General features: G+C 36.9%; 1 protein-coding gene across 1 annotated transcript in view; it reads left to right on the forward strand.

Moving 5' to 3' along the window:
* The window catches only part of SLC6A18 (solute carrier family 6 member 18), a 312,482-nt gene that overhangs the window by 185,943 nt on the left and 110,239 nt on the right, over positions 1 to 16,300 (forward strand). Inside the window, exons 5-6 of the mRNA XM_044066126.1 lie at positions 462 to 572; positions 10,609 to 10,721. Of these exons, the coding sequence (XP_043922061.1) occupies positions 462 to 572; positions 10,609 to 10,721 (224 nt within the window). The remainder of the gene's footprint in view (positions 1 to 461; positions 573 to 10,608; positions 10,722 to 16,300) is intronic.

Consider the following 16,300-nt stretch of genomic DNA (forward strand, 5'->3'; position numbering starts at 1 on the left):
CCTCAAACTATGCATTGAGGTCTGTACTAAATGCCCTGCATGGAATTATCTCTTCTGGAGGTGTTGTTGTATCTATTGCCTCTCTTGGTAGGCAGTAAACATGAGAGCAGGCATAGGTCATGTAATTCTGTTTTCTCCATTTACTGTGGAGTCTTCTAGATGTCTTTTACCATATTTATTGATTTAAACATTTGTTAACCACACTGTTCTTGTGGATGCATTTATTTAAATATTTGTTAACCACACTGTTCTTGTGGACCTTTTTTTTTTCAGCCACAGCCAGGACAGAAGGAAAAGACGGATGCAATGTATTTGGATGGTGTTAGAGTAATCCATTAATTACATGCAATTTAGAAACCCAAAGACTGTACTTATATTCTATCATATAAGAAATAAGTTGAAACTCTTTTCGGGCAGTGGCCATAACAAATAACTAATAAAATTGTATTATTATCTTTTAGGCAATATACTTCACTGCAACATTCCCTTATTTGGTTCTTACTATATTCCTTATTCGTGGACTTACTCTACCAGGAGCAACAGATGGTTTAATTTATTTGTTTACCCCAGATGTAAGTATATACCTATTTTATTTTAACTAGAGATAGTGGTAGTCATTGTGATAATGTAACAATTGCAAAACTGGAGTTCCATATAGAAATGTTTAGTATGAAACAAAACATTGAAAAGCAAGTAGGCCAAGTCATCTTTGAATATTTAATGTTTTTCTTATTACTGGCTACAAAGTTCACCAGTTCCTCAGCATATCTTTCTCTAGCATGTTAAGGAAGCAACGTAATTATGCTGACAATATGGAATAATGTGATTGAACAACTCATATGTCAGTTCAAATGTGTCTTCATTGTTCAGAAATAAGTTTTATTGTACCCCAGTGATTTATTCCTCCTATCAGCAAAAACCTCTGGAAAAACTGTATAACAAACATCAGCTGAGATATTTAGATCCAATAAATGTTAGTTTTGCTCTACTGATACTTCAAATTGCGATGGAGATAACAGCAAAAAGAACTTGGCTTTTTTTCATTTTTTCTCTGACCAGCTCAAATCTCATTAGTAATTATAATAAGTGAAAGGGCAGGGATGTAGCCTACCATATGAAATATCTAAGGGGGTGCTGGTCCCCAGAGGGCCATTTGTTCTTAGTTGTGCTGAGCTGTTTTAGGAAGCAGTTTACCTAATCAATTTTATTTATTAGGATTTACTCAATGGATCATTTTCTGATGTATCAAACCATAACTTGTTATATTTACTTTGAGATCTGGAAGACATGATAAACTGCTTACTTGACATAAATAAAAAAAAAACAATTCTGTAAAACTTTAAAATGAACAGACAGAGGCTCATCTAATTGCTTTCATCAGATGTGATACATTTCTAGGAAGGGAATTGCAGACTTTAATATATAAATGCAGTTATGAATGGTTTTTGTGTAAAAGTTATTAGGCTTTGGCTTCTAGACTTGTACATCACATTTCTATTTTGTTACCTCCCACAATTAAAAATTATAAAGTGAACTGTGATATTAGGTCTAGGACTGGATGGAAAAGAATTGGATGGTGGAATTAGACGTGACAGTCATATCATTACCATGTGCCTGGTATGCGATTAAAAGTATATCAATGTGATGTTACTGGTTAGATGTGGCACTGAGGAAAAGGATTGTGGTCCCATTATGTGGATCACACATGTGAGAGCAAAGATTGCTTTTTCTGCAGGCATTATCATTGCATCATGGTTTCCTACTTCATCCTGTTTCATGTCTGTGAGAGTAACAAGACAGAAAGTTACTATATGCAATTGTAGTAATACTGTAGCTGCCTTTTAAACAATGTTTTTGAGAATTTAATGTTATATTTATGTGAAGCATACCGCACATACAGGTGTTATTGAATTTGGGATAATTCATTTTATATTTTTATCCAGCATTTATACTGCATCCCCAACATACAGATGTTGTTCTACAGCTGCAACAATATCCCATATCAATGGGTAATTGAAGTTTGTCTTGCAATGCATTACAGTTTTTAGCAGACAAGAAAATCAGTGCATCATAAAAAAAAAAAGAATCTTAACAGAAAAGCACCAAGTCAGGTCACACACACTGAGTAATTGTGAGTGGTCTACAATAGCATTATTTGACTGCATATGCCATATGATGTGTAGTTTTCAACATAAAACAACCAGTCAATAAGAACTAATGTTTAAATACAAAGCTATAGCTACTGACCAATAAATAGCTTTTGCAATTCTAACATAAAAAAACAGTGATCAAAAGGTTGAAAATTCATGCTAAAGAATAACTTATCTTGACTTTTATTCAAAATGTATAGAAAGCCTTTCCGCTCATTAACCTGCCCTCCTCATACCAGCCAACAGTCAGTAAAAGTACATGCATGCCAGAGATCAAAATGTGGTAAAAATGATTAAGTACAGAATCGTACATGCATGACTTTCCAAAAAAGCAATAAATAAATCTAAATATTTAGGGGTATAGTTAGCCCCATAGCAATAATCCTGTACCTGCAAAAAAACAAACTGAACTGGAAAATATTATTTATTTATTTACTGACTTACTTCCATTTATTAATCTAGCTAGCACTTCTAATCAGAGTCTTTTAAAGAAAAGCTTTACATAAAAACTGTGAGTAAAGAAACAAACTTTTTGAAACAACATTCAAAAGAGTGCATACATTATACTGCGTAAGGAAAATAAACAACTGTACAAGGATTTAGTATTGTCATTTTCATGAGAAAAAAATGCTTGTACAATGATGTCCTACTGAAATTATATAAGAGAGTAGAGAAATAACATATATAAATGACATATAGCCAAGTAATACATTTAAATGTTAAGATTAACTTAGGATGAAACATAATCATAGAGGAGGTACGAGAAAAGGGAGGGAGTGGAGAAGTGGATAAAAAAAAGGAAGGAAGAGTGTAAAACATAAGAAAGCAGTAAAAAAAGAGTTGCAGTGAGCTGAGAATAAGAATTGAGGCATGCCAGAATAATTTTAAAAGAAGAGGCATACGCAGGGATGACACATGAGAGAAATAGATGAAAGAATAAGGAAAGGATGTGAGATAAAGGGGTGAAGTTGTAACAGAAGGAGGAGTGGAGCATTACAAATGAGAGAAGTAAATAGAAGATTTGATGAAGTGGTTAGAAAAGAAAGGAAAGAAGGTGTGAATGTAGTTATGGGAAATAAGGAAGTGTTAGGGCTGGTCATTATGTTGTAAGAAGTTGTAAGGTAAGATAAATGCTGCAGTGAAAAAAAAAATATGTGTGTGTGTGTGTGTGTGTGTGTGTGTGTGTGTGTGTGTGTGTGTGTGTGTGTGTGTGAGTCTGTGACCCCTCATTGACTGTTCATAACATCGACATCCAGAATATCAATGTCACAGTACTGAAACATGTAACATTAACATTAACATGCATTGAGCAAGCTCCAAGTTTTACCTAGAGCAAGCTAAACCAACAACAGATGTTTTTGTAACAGGGGCAAGCACAATCCCTGGGGAAAAGAAATATTCCCCTCCCTGGAGATTATTGATTGTAAACATGTTGACCCTCTGTTTCTGTCGACCACATGGTGCGAGCTAACAGATGTCGACATTATGCGTGTTCAATGAAATATATATATATATATATATATATATATATATATATATATATATATATATATATGGGTCTACTTTCATTCACTGAAAACACGTCACTGAATTTCAAATCAATAACAAATCGCTAAAAGCTCAAATCACTGAAGACTCATTTCACCAAATCACATTTCACTGAATGTAAGTACTGTTGGGCAAATAAAATGTATATGCTCTTTTCCCCATTGTAGTGCAATCCTGGAGTTAGTTAGGGGGGGTGGGGGGCGCAGACCCCCACACTGAGTGGTAAGGGGGATGTAGCCCCCCACCTACTTTTGGTTTTATATTGTTAGCTTTCAGTGAGATGAGATTCATAAATATAAAAGCAAACTAGGTGCATTACCGCTAACTATATATACTAACTCCAGGATCGCACTACAGTGGGGAAAAGGGCATATACATTTTATTTGCCCAACAGTACTTACAGTCATTGAAATGTTATTCAGTGAAATGTGTTTTCAGTGATTTGAGCTTTGACATTACTAAAATCCTTTCCCTAGCAGCGCTACTACACAAGACAAAAGGTCACAGAACTGGCACACCAACAAACAGGCACAACTCTAAACCTATCCCCTTTCCTAGACCTTACTCTAATCCTACCCTACAAACACTCACACACATGTGCATTAGCCACTACAGTGCTAATACATATCTTCACAACCACTGATTTTCAGTCAAACATTCATTTTCCTGTGCACTCCTATTTACATACACTATATAAAACTTGGATTCAGCCATATTAGATTCACACAAATGAGCATTCACTCATATGTGGAGTCACTCTTTATTTATAGCCACACAAACGTTTTTACTGAATGGTATTCTACCTTTTGATTACAACTAAAGGTGTAGCTAGATAATCTAGCATCCAGTACCAGGCCTCAATCTGGCACCACCCCTCACCTCCAAGTTGAGGAGTAAAAAAATTAAATAAAATACACAGGTAGATTATAACACTCATAGAGCACTAAAATGTCTCAGCTCTGAAAAAAATCCTTTTATAAAATATACCAAAATATTAGGCACAATCAGGGGAAATGATGCAAAATCAGGAACAGCTAAATGGTATGCAAAAGCTGAAAATTTGTCATTATCCAGTGGCTAATCTAAGAACACCTCAACCTTAGAGAGGATTGAGCAGTATAATTAGCAGGCATGTCTGTAATGCATGAGTTGATAATTCTCTAAAGGCTGTAATGTTTCTGACAATCAGAAAGAGCATAAAATGGCCATTTTATAAAACAATGACAGTGATGTTCTGCAGAATCAGGACAGTAGAGAAGTATTAAACCACTTACCATGCCCTTCTGGTGTTGCCTAGTGCTAAAACGTTTAGAAAATGTTGCAGTACTATTGTTGCTGGCACTGAAACATTTAAACAATACTGCTGGTTCTGTGGTTGCTCCCACATCTCTCTTCTTGTGATTGATGATAAATTCAAAGAGACAGACCTAGGATATAGCAATAATTTTATTCCCGTCAGCACAGGAACCATGAAAGTTGAAAAAGATTGAGCAGCACCCATTGCAGAAATGGGCAGACATCTGACGTCACGGTGGAGAAACCAATCTGATTGTTGGATTTCTATCCATTAGAGAGTGAAATGCTGCTTCTTTTTTATGTATTTTTATTTAACATTTGTTTACCGGGAAAGTCCAACTTGGAACAAAGCCAATTTTCAGCAGAGGTCCGGGGAGAAATGCTCCAGAAGTATGTCTTTGTCCCTGATTATGGAAAGTTAGAGGACTTTTTTAAAGTTAATATATTTATTTTCATTTTATGGGTTTTCATCTAAAAGAAACACACATAGTACAGCATTAAAGTCTCTGGATGGTGCCATGGTTAAAACACCAGCAAGAAAGAGCGCAGTCTGCTGTGATGGCTGTTTGTGGCTGGAATATGTGTAAAAACAGAACATTTTCAAAAAATATTCAAATGTAACCTGTGTATTTTTCCATTGCTGTCTCATACAGATGTACAATTGTGGAAATCTGTAACCTTGTTTCAAAGTCAAAGTCAAAGAAAACTTTATTGTCATTCAGAACTACACAGCAGTGCAGCTGAACAAAATTACAATACTTCGTTCTCAGTGCAGGAAACAATTGCACATATAGACAGAGAAAAATAATTTGCATCTATATATGCTTTAGAAACCTGCAAAAAATAAAGTTACATTCCTGAGCATTCGGATGAGCTTCAGGCATGATGGGGTGAATCAGCTTTCATATAGTGGTGCTGCAGACAGTAAGCAAAGTGTAACACAAGTAGCTTTATAAGCATGAGTGAATTAAGCAATTAGACAAGAGGCAGTTTCAGTGGCTTAACTGTTAATTACCTTACCTTTGATGACGGATGATCAGAAAGCTGTGGGTTCTAGTCCAATACTGAGTACTTAGATTCATTTATAATACTGATGCTGCACTCAGTGTTTGTGCCCCTTTTGTTCAGATGTTAAGCTGAAGCTTAAATGGAAGATCGCATGGCTGTTATTGAAAAAAAGGTAACGGTAGTTATCTGATGCCTTGGTCAAATTTCCCATTGTCAGTATAAATACCACCTTGGATCTCATCCAAAATAAGGATGCTGGCCTAGTGGGACCTGTCAACACAGAGAAGAAGAAAAAGCTGCTGCATACCACTGTCTCAAATTTCCAGGAAACACACATGAAATAATCCAAGAGATTTGTTTGTATGCACTTTTTAGTGGGTCTGGTAACATATTGTGATACACAGCTACAGAAGGGTTATCACCTTTTCAGAAGTTGAAAATATGATGTTTTTTTTAAGAACAACTGAGATTTTGCAGGAAAAACATACTTGTAACCAGTGCAAGTTACCTGACTTCACTTTGCTTCCAAAATAAAAGCTCACTCTTGTTGAGTTTGAATTGTTTCTGTTGTTTTATATATTAAGGTGTTTCAGATCCAAAATTATTACTTTATGCAGCTATTCAAAAAAAGTTTACTTTTTGTCCTAAATTCTTAAAACATTTGTAATTTTTCATACTTTTTGCTTGACATAACTACCCAAATAGGGACTGTCCTACACAAAGGACAGATGACAACAATAAGCTCTATAGATCTATTCAGTGTGGAAAGAGGAGATGCAGGCAGTTTCTCCTACATGGTTACCCTGCTGTCAGTGCAGCCCATGCTGACCCCACTCCCCTACATCACTCTTGTCTGAATCTCTTTTCATCTTCCATGAGCAGGTGATGCATTGATGAACTAAACTTTTTTTTAGCAACAGCAAACAAGAAAGAAGCTCTGTGTTTTAATGGCACAGAAAAGCGCTATTGCTCTAAGACCTTCAGTTCACCTTGCATGCCTGACCTTTCATTAAGCCTAATGTTTACTAGTCTCTTATTTTTGTGTCAGGCAAGAGTCAAATCTTATTCTCCCTAGTTGTTAATATTAAATGCTCTTTGTTCTTCACCTTAAAAACTGCAGGAAACTTCTGAGAGATCAATAAAGTAAAGCATTTTTGGCTGTGTTATAAGGTAAAAGTAGTAAGGTGAAAATAATCCCAGGAGAAAAGTGAACCAACTTGCCATCTCAGAGCACACGCACATTGAAATACAAAATGAACCATTTTATTTCAAGTAGCTTTAAAATTAAATAAACTAAAAAAACATTGATATGTTCAATGGACAACCCACCATAAATACAAGTACATTTTAAAAATGCATTGACACCTGATGATGAATGGATTACAACCTAATAAAAGCACATTAAAGTTCATAGGTTCAGAGGTGTTGACTAGACTAATGTTCACTAGGGCATTTTTAGGCCTAGCCATGCATTCCAAATCTTTGTCAAGTTCTGGTACCCTTGATAAGTGTAAGCAGGGGCTTGGAAGATGAAATATTTGCAAGCAGGGCCCTAGGAGATGAACTATTTAGAAGCAGCCTGTGTCCAGTTGAGACATAGGTGCCAAACCAGGGATGAATTTCCTGTTCTCAATCCAGTTGTCAAGTTACACTTGAATTGGGTTAAGGAAAAACTCTGCTTCATGTGGATGGGGAGCCTGTTCCAGAGAAGGGGTATTCTCTAGGGTATCCCTGTCTCTCCTGTCTCTCCAGCTGGTCCTATTTATATCACAGGCAAGGTTTAAGTCTTTAGAATGGGTAATTCTGGTGCTCTTTCTTTTGTGGATTTGCAGGAGGTCCATCAGGTTGGGGTCTGACAATGCCTTGTAAGCTATCCCCTCAACAGCCTGTAGGAGACAGAATACAGGGAATGGACTCTGAGGCGTTCTGCATATGATATGTTACTTACATCTTACTTACTTGTATTCTTTTAGTGAGGAGCCACAGTTGATACTCCAATGGTTGGATGTGCCTAGTTAGATACATACCAAAGGGGTCATTGTACTCTATAACAGGTCTGATGAATGCTGAATACAGCGGAACAATGAACTCTTTGGACCTAAATGCCATACCTTTGCTTATACGTTGCAAAACAAAGACACATAATTATTGTAGATAAGTGAGACCCGGTAATATATTTAGACATCCAGTTACTGGGAAGGTTTATAAGTTTAAAGTGGATTCTGATTGTGCCACCAGGAATATAGGATATCTAGTGCAATGTGATTGTTGTTCACATTTCTATATTGGAATGACCAGTCGTACATTTAGGGAAAGGATTAGAGACCATGTGAATAGTATTAAGAATAAAGATTCTGTGAGTGCATTATCAAAGTATACACAAGAGACGGGGGCTTTCCATAGCTTTTTGTTTATGCCCATTGAGCTGGTTGATGTGGGTGATAGTGGTGTAACCATTAGATGTAGATTCTCTGTTGATAGTTAGTTTTATGATTCTTAACGTTTTTATACAAATATACATTTTTTATTTTTATGTTTATTGTTAGTTTAGGCATGAAACATTGTGATGCTGATGCTGCCTTTGTGGTTTTTAGGGTAATATTTTAGGGGATTGTATTGTGGGAGATATGTTCCCCTACACATACTTAGTTGTGGGGAAGCTGATCCTGTCATGTTTCTACTGTATTTTGCTGGCGTTTGGAGTTTTTATTTTGTATGCACTATTTCTTCTAGATAGGTGTTAATGTGTATGCATCAGGAGCTTTCAATGTTATTTTACCACCCCCTGGTATATTATATTTGAGTCTTAAGGTGACGTACATGATCTGTGTGTGTGTATATATATATATATAGATATATATATATATATATATATATATATATATATATATATATATTGTTTATTTATGAGTGCATGCCTTTGATTTGGATGTATAATTAGTAGAGCTTGTATTTTAGTGAAGCATGTGCATTTACAATTTATTTTAAACATATGCTCATGATTAAGTGTTACACCATCCAGTTTTAGGCTGGAATAGAAACTGTTCCTTTAAGGTAGATAGAATGGATTTATGTAATCACGTAGAATGCGCTTTAGTGTAATGCTAAAGTTATCGAATACACCTGATACATAATGAAATTTGAGTATTTGAAATGTGAGTACTTAAATGTTACTGCTTTTTTTTATGTTTTGTATGGTCTGATGAAGCCACAATATGAGTGGTGAAAGCACTTACTTGTTATTAAATGTTTTATGCCGCTTTTAGCTATATTTCATTTAACCGTTTGTGCTGCTTTTGAACCTGTTCTAATGATGGTCTACATGTCTATGTGTGTCCCCAAGTCCCTGACTACTCTTAGAGATGTAGTGTTAATATAATAGTTGCCAAGGGTGGATGACTTCCCAAAGGATAATGTAGATCAATGTGTGTATGTCTCTTTAAGAAGCTATCCAAGGGCTTCTAGAAGTGTATAAATACTGAGCATGTGCAAACCTAACTGACATTTTGTAGTAAGCTGTTGAGATGTGAGCATGTATAATAAGCTCTATCTGATGATCAATTTGTTCATATTTACTGATGCTTTTATACATCCTGATGTGTTTCTATATAATAAAGCATCTTAAATAAACCACCCCACCTGGTTGTCCTTTAAGTGTAGAGAGACGAGCGACAGATACTATTATGCATTTCTTACGATTTAGCTTTAGTCATTTGCTTTGACATGTTATTTGCCTTTCCTAGAGAACATTAGTGTTGGTAGGGGAGTTTATGGCTGCTACTAATTTGCAATCTTATGCAAATTTGGTCAGCTAGTATTAGTAAGTACTAGGCTAGCTGCCATTATGAGCCATGTTAAGCCTAGTCAATTACCCTCAAAGGTGAGAATCAAACCCAGTATCATGTACTTGTAAGGTAAACATCTTAACCATTACACCAAGCCATAAGGTGTTGAAAGTATTTAAGTGAAAAATGTCCTAACTTAGAGCACTCCCGATTGTGCTCTTGTCAAAACATAATCCACACCATCATCATGCATTAATGCTTGTTCTTAATGTTTGCTTTCTATTTCACATGCACAGTATAACGAGGGTTTTCTTCATTTTTGAGTCTGTCACAAACTTTCCATGTACTGTAAAAGCATTAATAGTGATCATTAGAAAATATGAACATAATATGCATGTTGTTGTGTCTTTCGGCTTTTCCCAGTTAGGGGCCGCCACAGCGGAACTCCTGTCTGCTAATGATTGGCAGTAGATTTTTACGTGCCGAGTTGCCGGCCCTGATGCACAACCTTCAACGAAGGTACACCCATTCATGCATGTCTCCACACAGAAGACGCTCTAGCTGAGAATCGAACAGGACGTCTTACTGTGAGGCGACTGCAGCACCACCACCGCAGTATGAACATAATATGCATAATGTTTTACAAATACAGATCAACAACAACTTGTAATAGTGTGTATGTTAACAGTAACAAGAGAATAACTTAGTAGCACTAAGCCACCAAATATAACATTATTACTATTGTTATTTTTAATGGCAAGCAAAAAATATATATTTTGTCATAACCTACAAGCTAACACATTCTTTCTTTCACTTCTCAGATAAGTGTTTTAGCAAATCCAAGGGTATGGCTGGATGCAGCCACTCAGATTTTCTTCTCTCTGTCTTTGGCATTTGGAGGACTCATTGCCTTTTCAAGCTACAACCCTCCCAAGTAAGTACTTCTCTTTTCTTACCTGTTAAAGCATTAAAGCTAGATTACACAATTAGAAACACACTGTGCTTGTCAGGAGGTTAATATATTGCCAAGATAAAACATTTAGATTTATGATTTTACTTCTGAAGAATAAAACAGATAACATTTGTAAATAATTTCCAGGCTCAGACTTTCCACTCTGTGTTTTTTTTTTCTTTTGTTTGTTTCAGATCCTAATGCATTTGCTGCAGTTATGTACACAATGTGGATTAAAAATAAAATACTGGCAAAAATAGGTTCCTATACTTTGAGCAGTGTAATGAAAATGCTGAATAATAATGTACATATCTAGTTAACTAAGTGTTACTGCTGCAAGTACAATTGTTGCTTTATCAAAAGAAAATATATCTATGCAAAAGTGTAGATATATCAAAACAAAAGCTACCTATACTGCAATAATACGTAAAAGTTACTGACAGAGTCTGTTGACTTTAACCCAAATGAGACTCATACTTTTCTGCATGTGGGGGAAAAGATGCACTTTGCAGCTCACTTCAGGACGTATAAGGGCCCTGTGGATTTTAGAGAAAAAAATAACACTGCGAAATCTTCTATAGTTGGCTCTCAGTCTAACCCCGGGTGGGGGTGGGGGGGCATAATAAGGCTGAGTAAAAAGCATGTGATTGCAATCATCAGGACTGTGGCTGTGCATATTAAGTATGTAATGGTCAGGCTAAAGACAACAGTGAAACTGTGCATATTAAGTATGTAATGGTCAGGCTAAAGACAACAGTGAGACTGTGCATATTAAGTATGTAATGGTCAGGCTAAAGACAACAGTGTGACTGTGCATATTAAGTATGTAATGGTCAGGCTAAAGACAACAGTGAGACTGTGCATATTAAGTATGCAATGGTCAGGCTAAAGACAACAGTGACTGTGCATATTAAGTATGTAATGGTCAGGCTAAAGACAACAGTGAGACTGTGCATATTAAGTATGTAATGGTCAGGCTAAAGACAACAGTGAGACTGTGTATATTAAGTATGTAATGGTTAGGCTAAAGACAACAGTGAGACTGTGTATATTAAGTATGTAATGGTCAGGCTAAAGACAACAGTGAGACTGTGCATATTAAGTATGTAATGGTCAGGCTAAAGACAACAGTGAGACTATGCATATTAAGTATGTAATGGTGCTGCACTAGCGTTGTCGCCTCACAGTAAGACGCTGTCCGGTTCGATTCTCAGCTAGAGCGTCTTCTGCGTGGAGACATGCGTGAATAGGCGTACCTTTGTTGAAGGTTGTGCGTCAGGACTGGTAACTCGGCACGTAAAAATCAACTACCAATCATTAGCGGACCGGAGTTCCACTGTGGCGACCACTAACAGGGAAAAGCCAAAAGACGCAACAAATGGTCAGGCTAAAGACAGCAGTGAGAATATGCATATTAAGTATGTAATGGTCAGGCTAAAGATAGCAGTGAGAGTGTGCAAAATCACTGGGCCGTTTTCGTGACTTTACCATTTCCTCCACTGTGGTGCGATCATGGAGTTAATATATTTAAGTAGGGGGATGTGGGGGCATAGCTCCCCACATCGGGGGTTGTGGGGGCAAAGCACCCCACTTTATTTTGTGTTTACTTTTTTTTTTTTTGCGGAGCAGCGATTTTTTTCCCTGGGAAAAAAATCGCTGTTCCGTGTTTTCGCTATTTAGTGGTTTCGATGTTTACAGCTTGATCAAAGAGCGTTCACTCTTTTAAGCTTTCAAGCTTATAATATAGACCCACGTATTTGGATGAGACTTTAAATCAGCTTGCCATCTGCTTTAGGTGGTGGTATCTCACCTGGATGTAAAAGATCCCATGGCACCTAATGAAAAGTGTAGGGAAAATTCCCCAGTGCCTTGGCCAAATTTCCCCTAACAATATAAATGTCACCTTAAGTCTCCACTAAACAGAGGTCACTAGCCTAGTGGGACTGACGCAGTCAACAAAATTGTCTGGGTTGGTATGGGAAACATTAGTGCAGTTATTCCATCTGTGCTAGATGTCCTATTCAAAGACATGCAAAGGAATCACTAGCAGGCTTTTGCTCTGTGTGGGTCTTGCATGTTTCTGAAACATAGCTCAATAATACTACCAGAACATTTAATGCAGCAGTATTAGCACTATGGAGTTAAGCGTTCTGAATATTCCCCCCATTTTTAGTATCTGACATCATTTATTTAGAGGGTATCCTTGCCAGCTTTCAAAAAAACAAACAGTATTTTGAGTTAAAACAGTCATCCTTGTATTACATTTGTTAAAGAGAAAATGCCACAACTAGTTCTACAATGACTAATACACCATGATTGTCAATAAGTGATACATGTAGACAAAAAAATGATAATACAATGGATAACTGACAGTTATTACTGCACAGAATAAGGCGTGCATTTACAGTTACTAAGTTACATAATATGAAAAACAGTTGAAAACAGCTGTAAAAGACAATAGAAAGAGAGCAACAACAGCTAGTGAATATTATATATACACATACGTAAGAGGTTAAAGTAAGGCAGGAGAAGTTTACTAGCTTATAGGATGTTGTCATTATACATGATTGTGATAATTTATCTATTTACAGATATACAAAATGTGAACATTGTAATATTTTAGCGGGAGGCTTCAGAAAAGTGCAAAAGGTGTGTTACTGCGTTTGGAGTAATTGAAAAGTACTGTACTATTTTGTGTTCTTAGTTCATTTGGCATCCTATTTCAAAAGGCAGATGCAGTTTAAAGGATGGTATTGTGATTTCTGAAGCCATAGTCTGAGTGATGTACTATAATGATATTCCTTTTCTGAGGCCAAAAGCCATCATTCAACAACTTTAACGTATGTAAATTAAGAAGAAAAGTAGTGCTGGCATTCTGATTTATGTAATTTTTGCACTGATGCTCAGGGGGTTCAGGAAGGTGGATGAACCTCAGAATTTTGTTAACATTTTATAGTATGCGGGATTACATACAGAAAGAAGGGTTATGAGGCAGTATATGTATGTTCTAACCTGGTTAAAAGTGCATTAATAGTGCCATTTCTAGCTTTAAAAATGAGTAAATAAGTCATTTTATAGGAAACATTTAGTTGATTTAAAACTTTTTTTTGCTTGGTTCTCACTGTTTTGATTGAAAGTAAGAATCTGGTCCAGTACTCTGCCTTAATATTTTTGTTGAGAAGCTTAAGACACATCAATACTACTGGAGTATTTGGCAGACAGTGGAGAATTTGGTATATGTTTTTGGTAGTTTGGACAAGAAGACAGAAGACTTTTGAGTGTTAATGACTAGTTTATTAGTGAATAGCCAGATCTATACTGAGGTAAAGTCACATTGCAATTCATTATTTGCAACTGAAATGTCTGTCAAATCCTATAAACACAATATCATCATCAGCATAAAGAGTAGAGTAAATATGGGGCAGATCCCATGGAAGTCTTTTAATAAAAGGAAAAAAAATAATAGTAGTCCCAAAAATGTCTCTTAGACAACAAGCATGTAATAAAAATGTGCAAACAAGAATATATTCTAGCAACCAGTTTTAATCACTAAATGAAATATATAGATATGGAAAAGTAGAATACGAAATAAAAAATACAATGAAATTGCTTTTGGAGAGGGTACTTCTGGCCTTTATGGGGAATATATACTGGATGTTTCCCGTGAAATAAACAGGAGAATGGTTCACTTAATACAGATAATTAAGAATATGAACTGCTAACAAACTTAGGTTCATAGGTGTTTGCTAGGCTAACAACCACAAGGGCCTTTTTAAGCCTATCCATGTATCCCAAATCTCTGACAAGTTCTGATACCCTTGATAGGTGTAAGCATGAGCCTGGGAGATAAACCATCTATAGGTTACCTGTGTCCATTAGAGACATATTTGCCAAACCCAGAATGCTTTTCCAGTTTCCCATCCAATTGTCCAAATTGCACTTGAATTGGGTTAGGGAGCCTATTCCATAGATGGGGTAGTCTCTGGGATACATAAGTATCTCTCCAACAGGTCCCATTTATATCACAGGCAAGGTTTAAGTCTTTAGAATGGATAATTCTGGTGCTTTGTTTTGTGGATATGAAGGAGGTCCATCAGACTGGGGTCTGACAATGCCCTGTATGCCAGGCATAGATCTCCCCTCAAAAGCCTGTAGGAGACAAAATACAGGGATAGGGCTTGAGGTGGTCTGCATAGGACATATTACTTACGCCCTGTATTCTTTTAGTGAGGAACCTCTGCGGACGTTCCAGTTGTTGGGTATGCCTGGTTAGATACATACCAAAGGAGGATTGTACTCAATGACAGGTCTGATGAATGCCAAATACAGTGGAACAATGACTTCCTTGGACTTAGATGCCATACCTTTGTTTATAAGTTGCACAACATAGAATGGTTTCCTCACCACTGCAGACATATGAAGGTCAAAGGCTAGATTACTATGTGTGTCCCTAAGTCCCTAACTACTGGGTCAACTCTAAGGGGTGTGTTGTCATTATAATAGTTACCAGGGATGGAAGACTTCCCAAAGGATACTATTTTGCATTTCTTGGCATTTAGTTTTAGTCCATGACTCTGAAACCAATCGTTTGTCTGTGTTAGCCCCCCCCCCCCTGGAGAACATTTGTGTCAGTGTGAGATTCAATGACAGCTCCCAATTTGCAATCATCTGCAAATTTAGTCAGCCAAAGACCACTGACATTTGCCTTGACATCTGAGAAGTAAATACCAAAAAAGAACAGTTCAAGGAATGGTCCCTGAGGGACTACACTTGTGAGTGGCCTCTTTGTAGAGGTGGAGTCCCCAATTCTAACTTCCTGGGTCCTGTCTGTGAGCCAGTTGGCTATCGACAAGGTGACATACGGGTTTGCTCCTAACTGCTTGAGTTTGTCAATAATGCCCTAGTGCGGTATTGTGTCAAATGCCTTGGCCAAGTCAAGGTAGGCAGTGTGAATGATTTTGCCTTCATCCATTGCTTTGATGACCTTCTCAAAGAAGTCCACCAGGTTGAGTAGACATGATCACCCTTGATGAAACCAAACTGGGTTGGGTCCAGTGTCTGGAGGTTTACTATATCTCTACTGATCATCTCCATGATAATTCTTTCCATGGCTTTTCATATAAGAGCAGTGAGACTTATGGGTCTATAGTTTCCAAGGTCTGTAGATGGCCCACCTTTGTGCAGAGGGATAACTGTTGCCTTTCTCCATTCATGAGGAATGAAGCCTGTTTGGAGGCTACAGTTAAATAGTAATTCCAGAGGCTAAGATAGATCATGTTTCATGCTATTTACAAAGCATCATGGGATATTGTCCGGGCATATTGATACAGTGTTCTTGGTCTTAGAGAGAGCATTAAGGACCTGTTCCCTAGTGATAGTAGGGGGAGTTATATTTGATGATATTTCCTGAGAGAAGGTTGAAGGGGAGAGAGGAGTAAAGTTGGAGCTGCATTTATCAGCCAGGAAGTTTACTATAGCTTCTGGCTCAGTATAGGTGTCTCCATTTACAATGAGCTCTCCACACAATTGTGTATTGCCTTTGAGGTTGTGGACACAGCTAA

The sequence above is a fragment of the Protopterus annectens genome, chromosome 3.part0 (genome assembly GCF_019279795.1).
Source record: "Protopterus annectens isolate FY-2018-M chromosome 3.part0, PAN1.0, whole genome shotgun sequence".
NCBI lineage: Eukaryota > Metazoa > Chordata > Ceratodontiformes > Protopteridae > Protopterus > Protopterus annectens.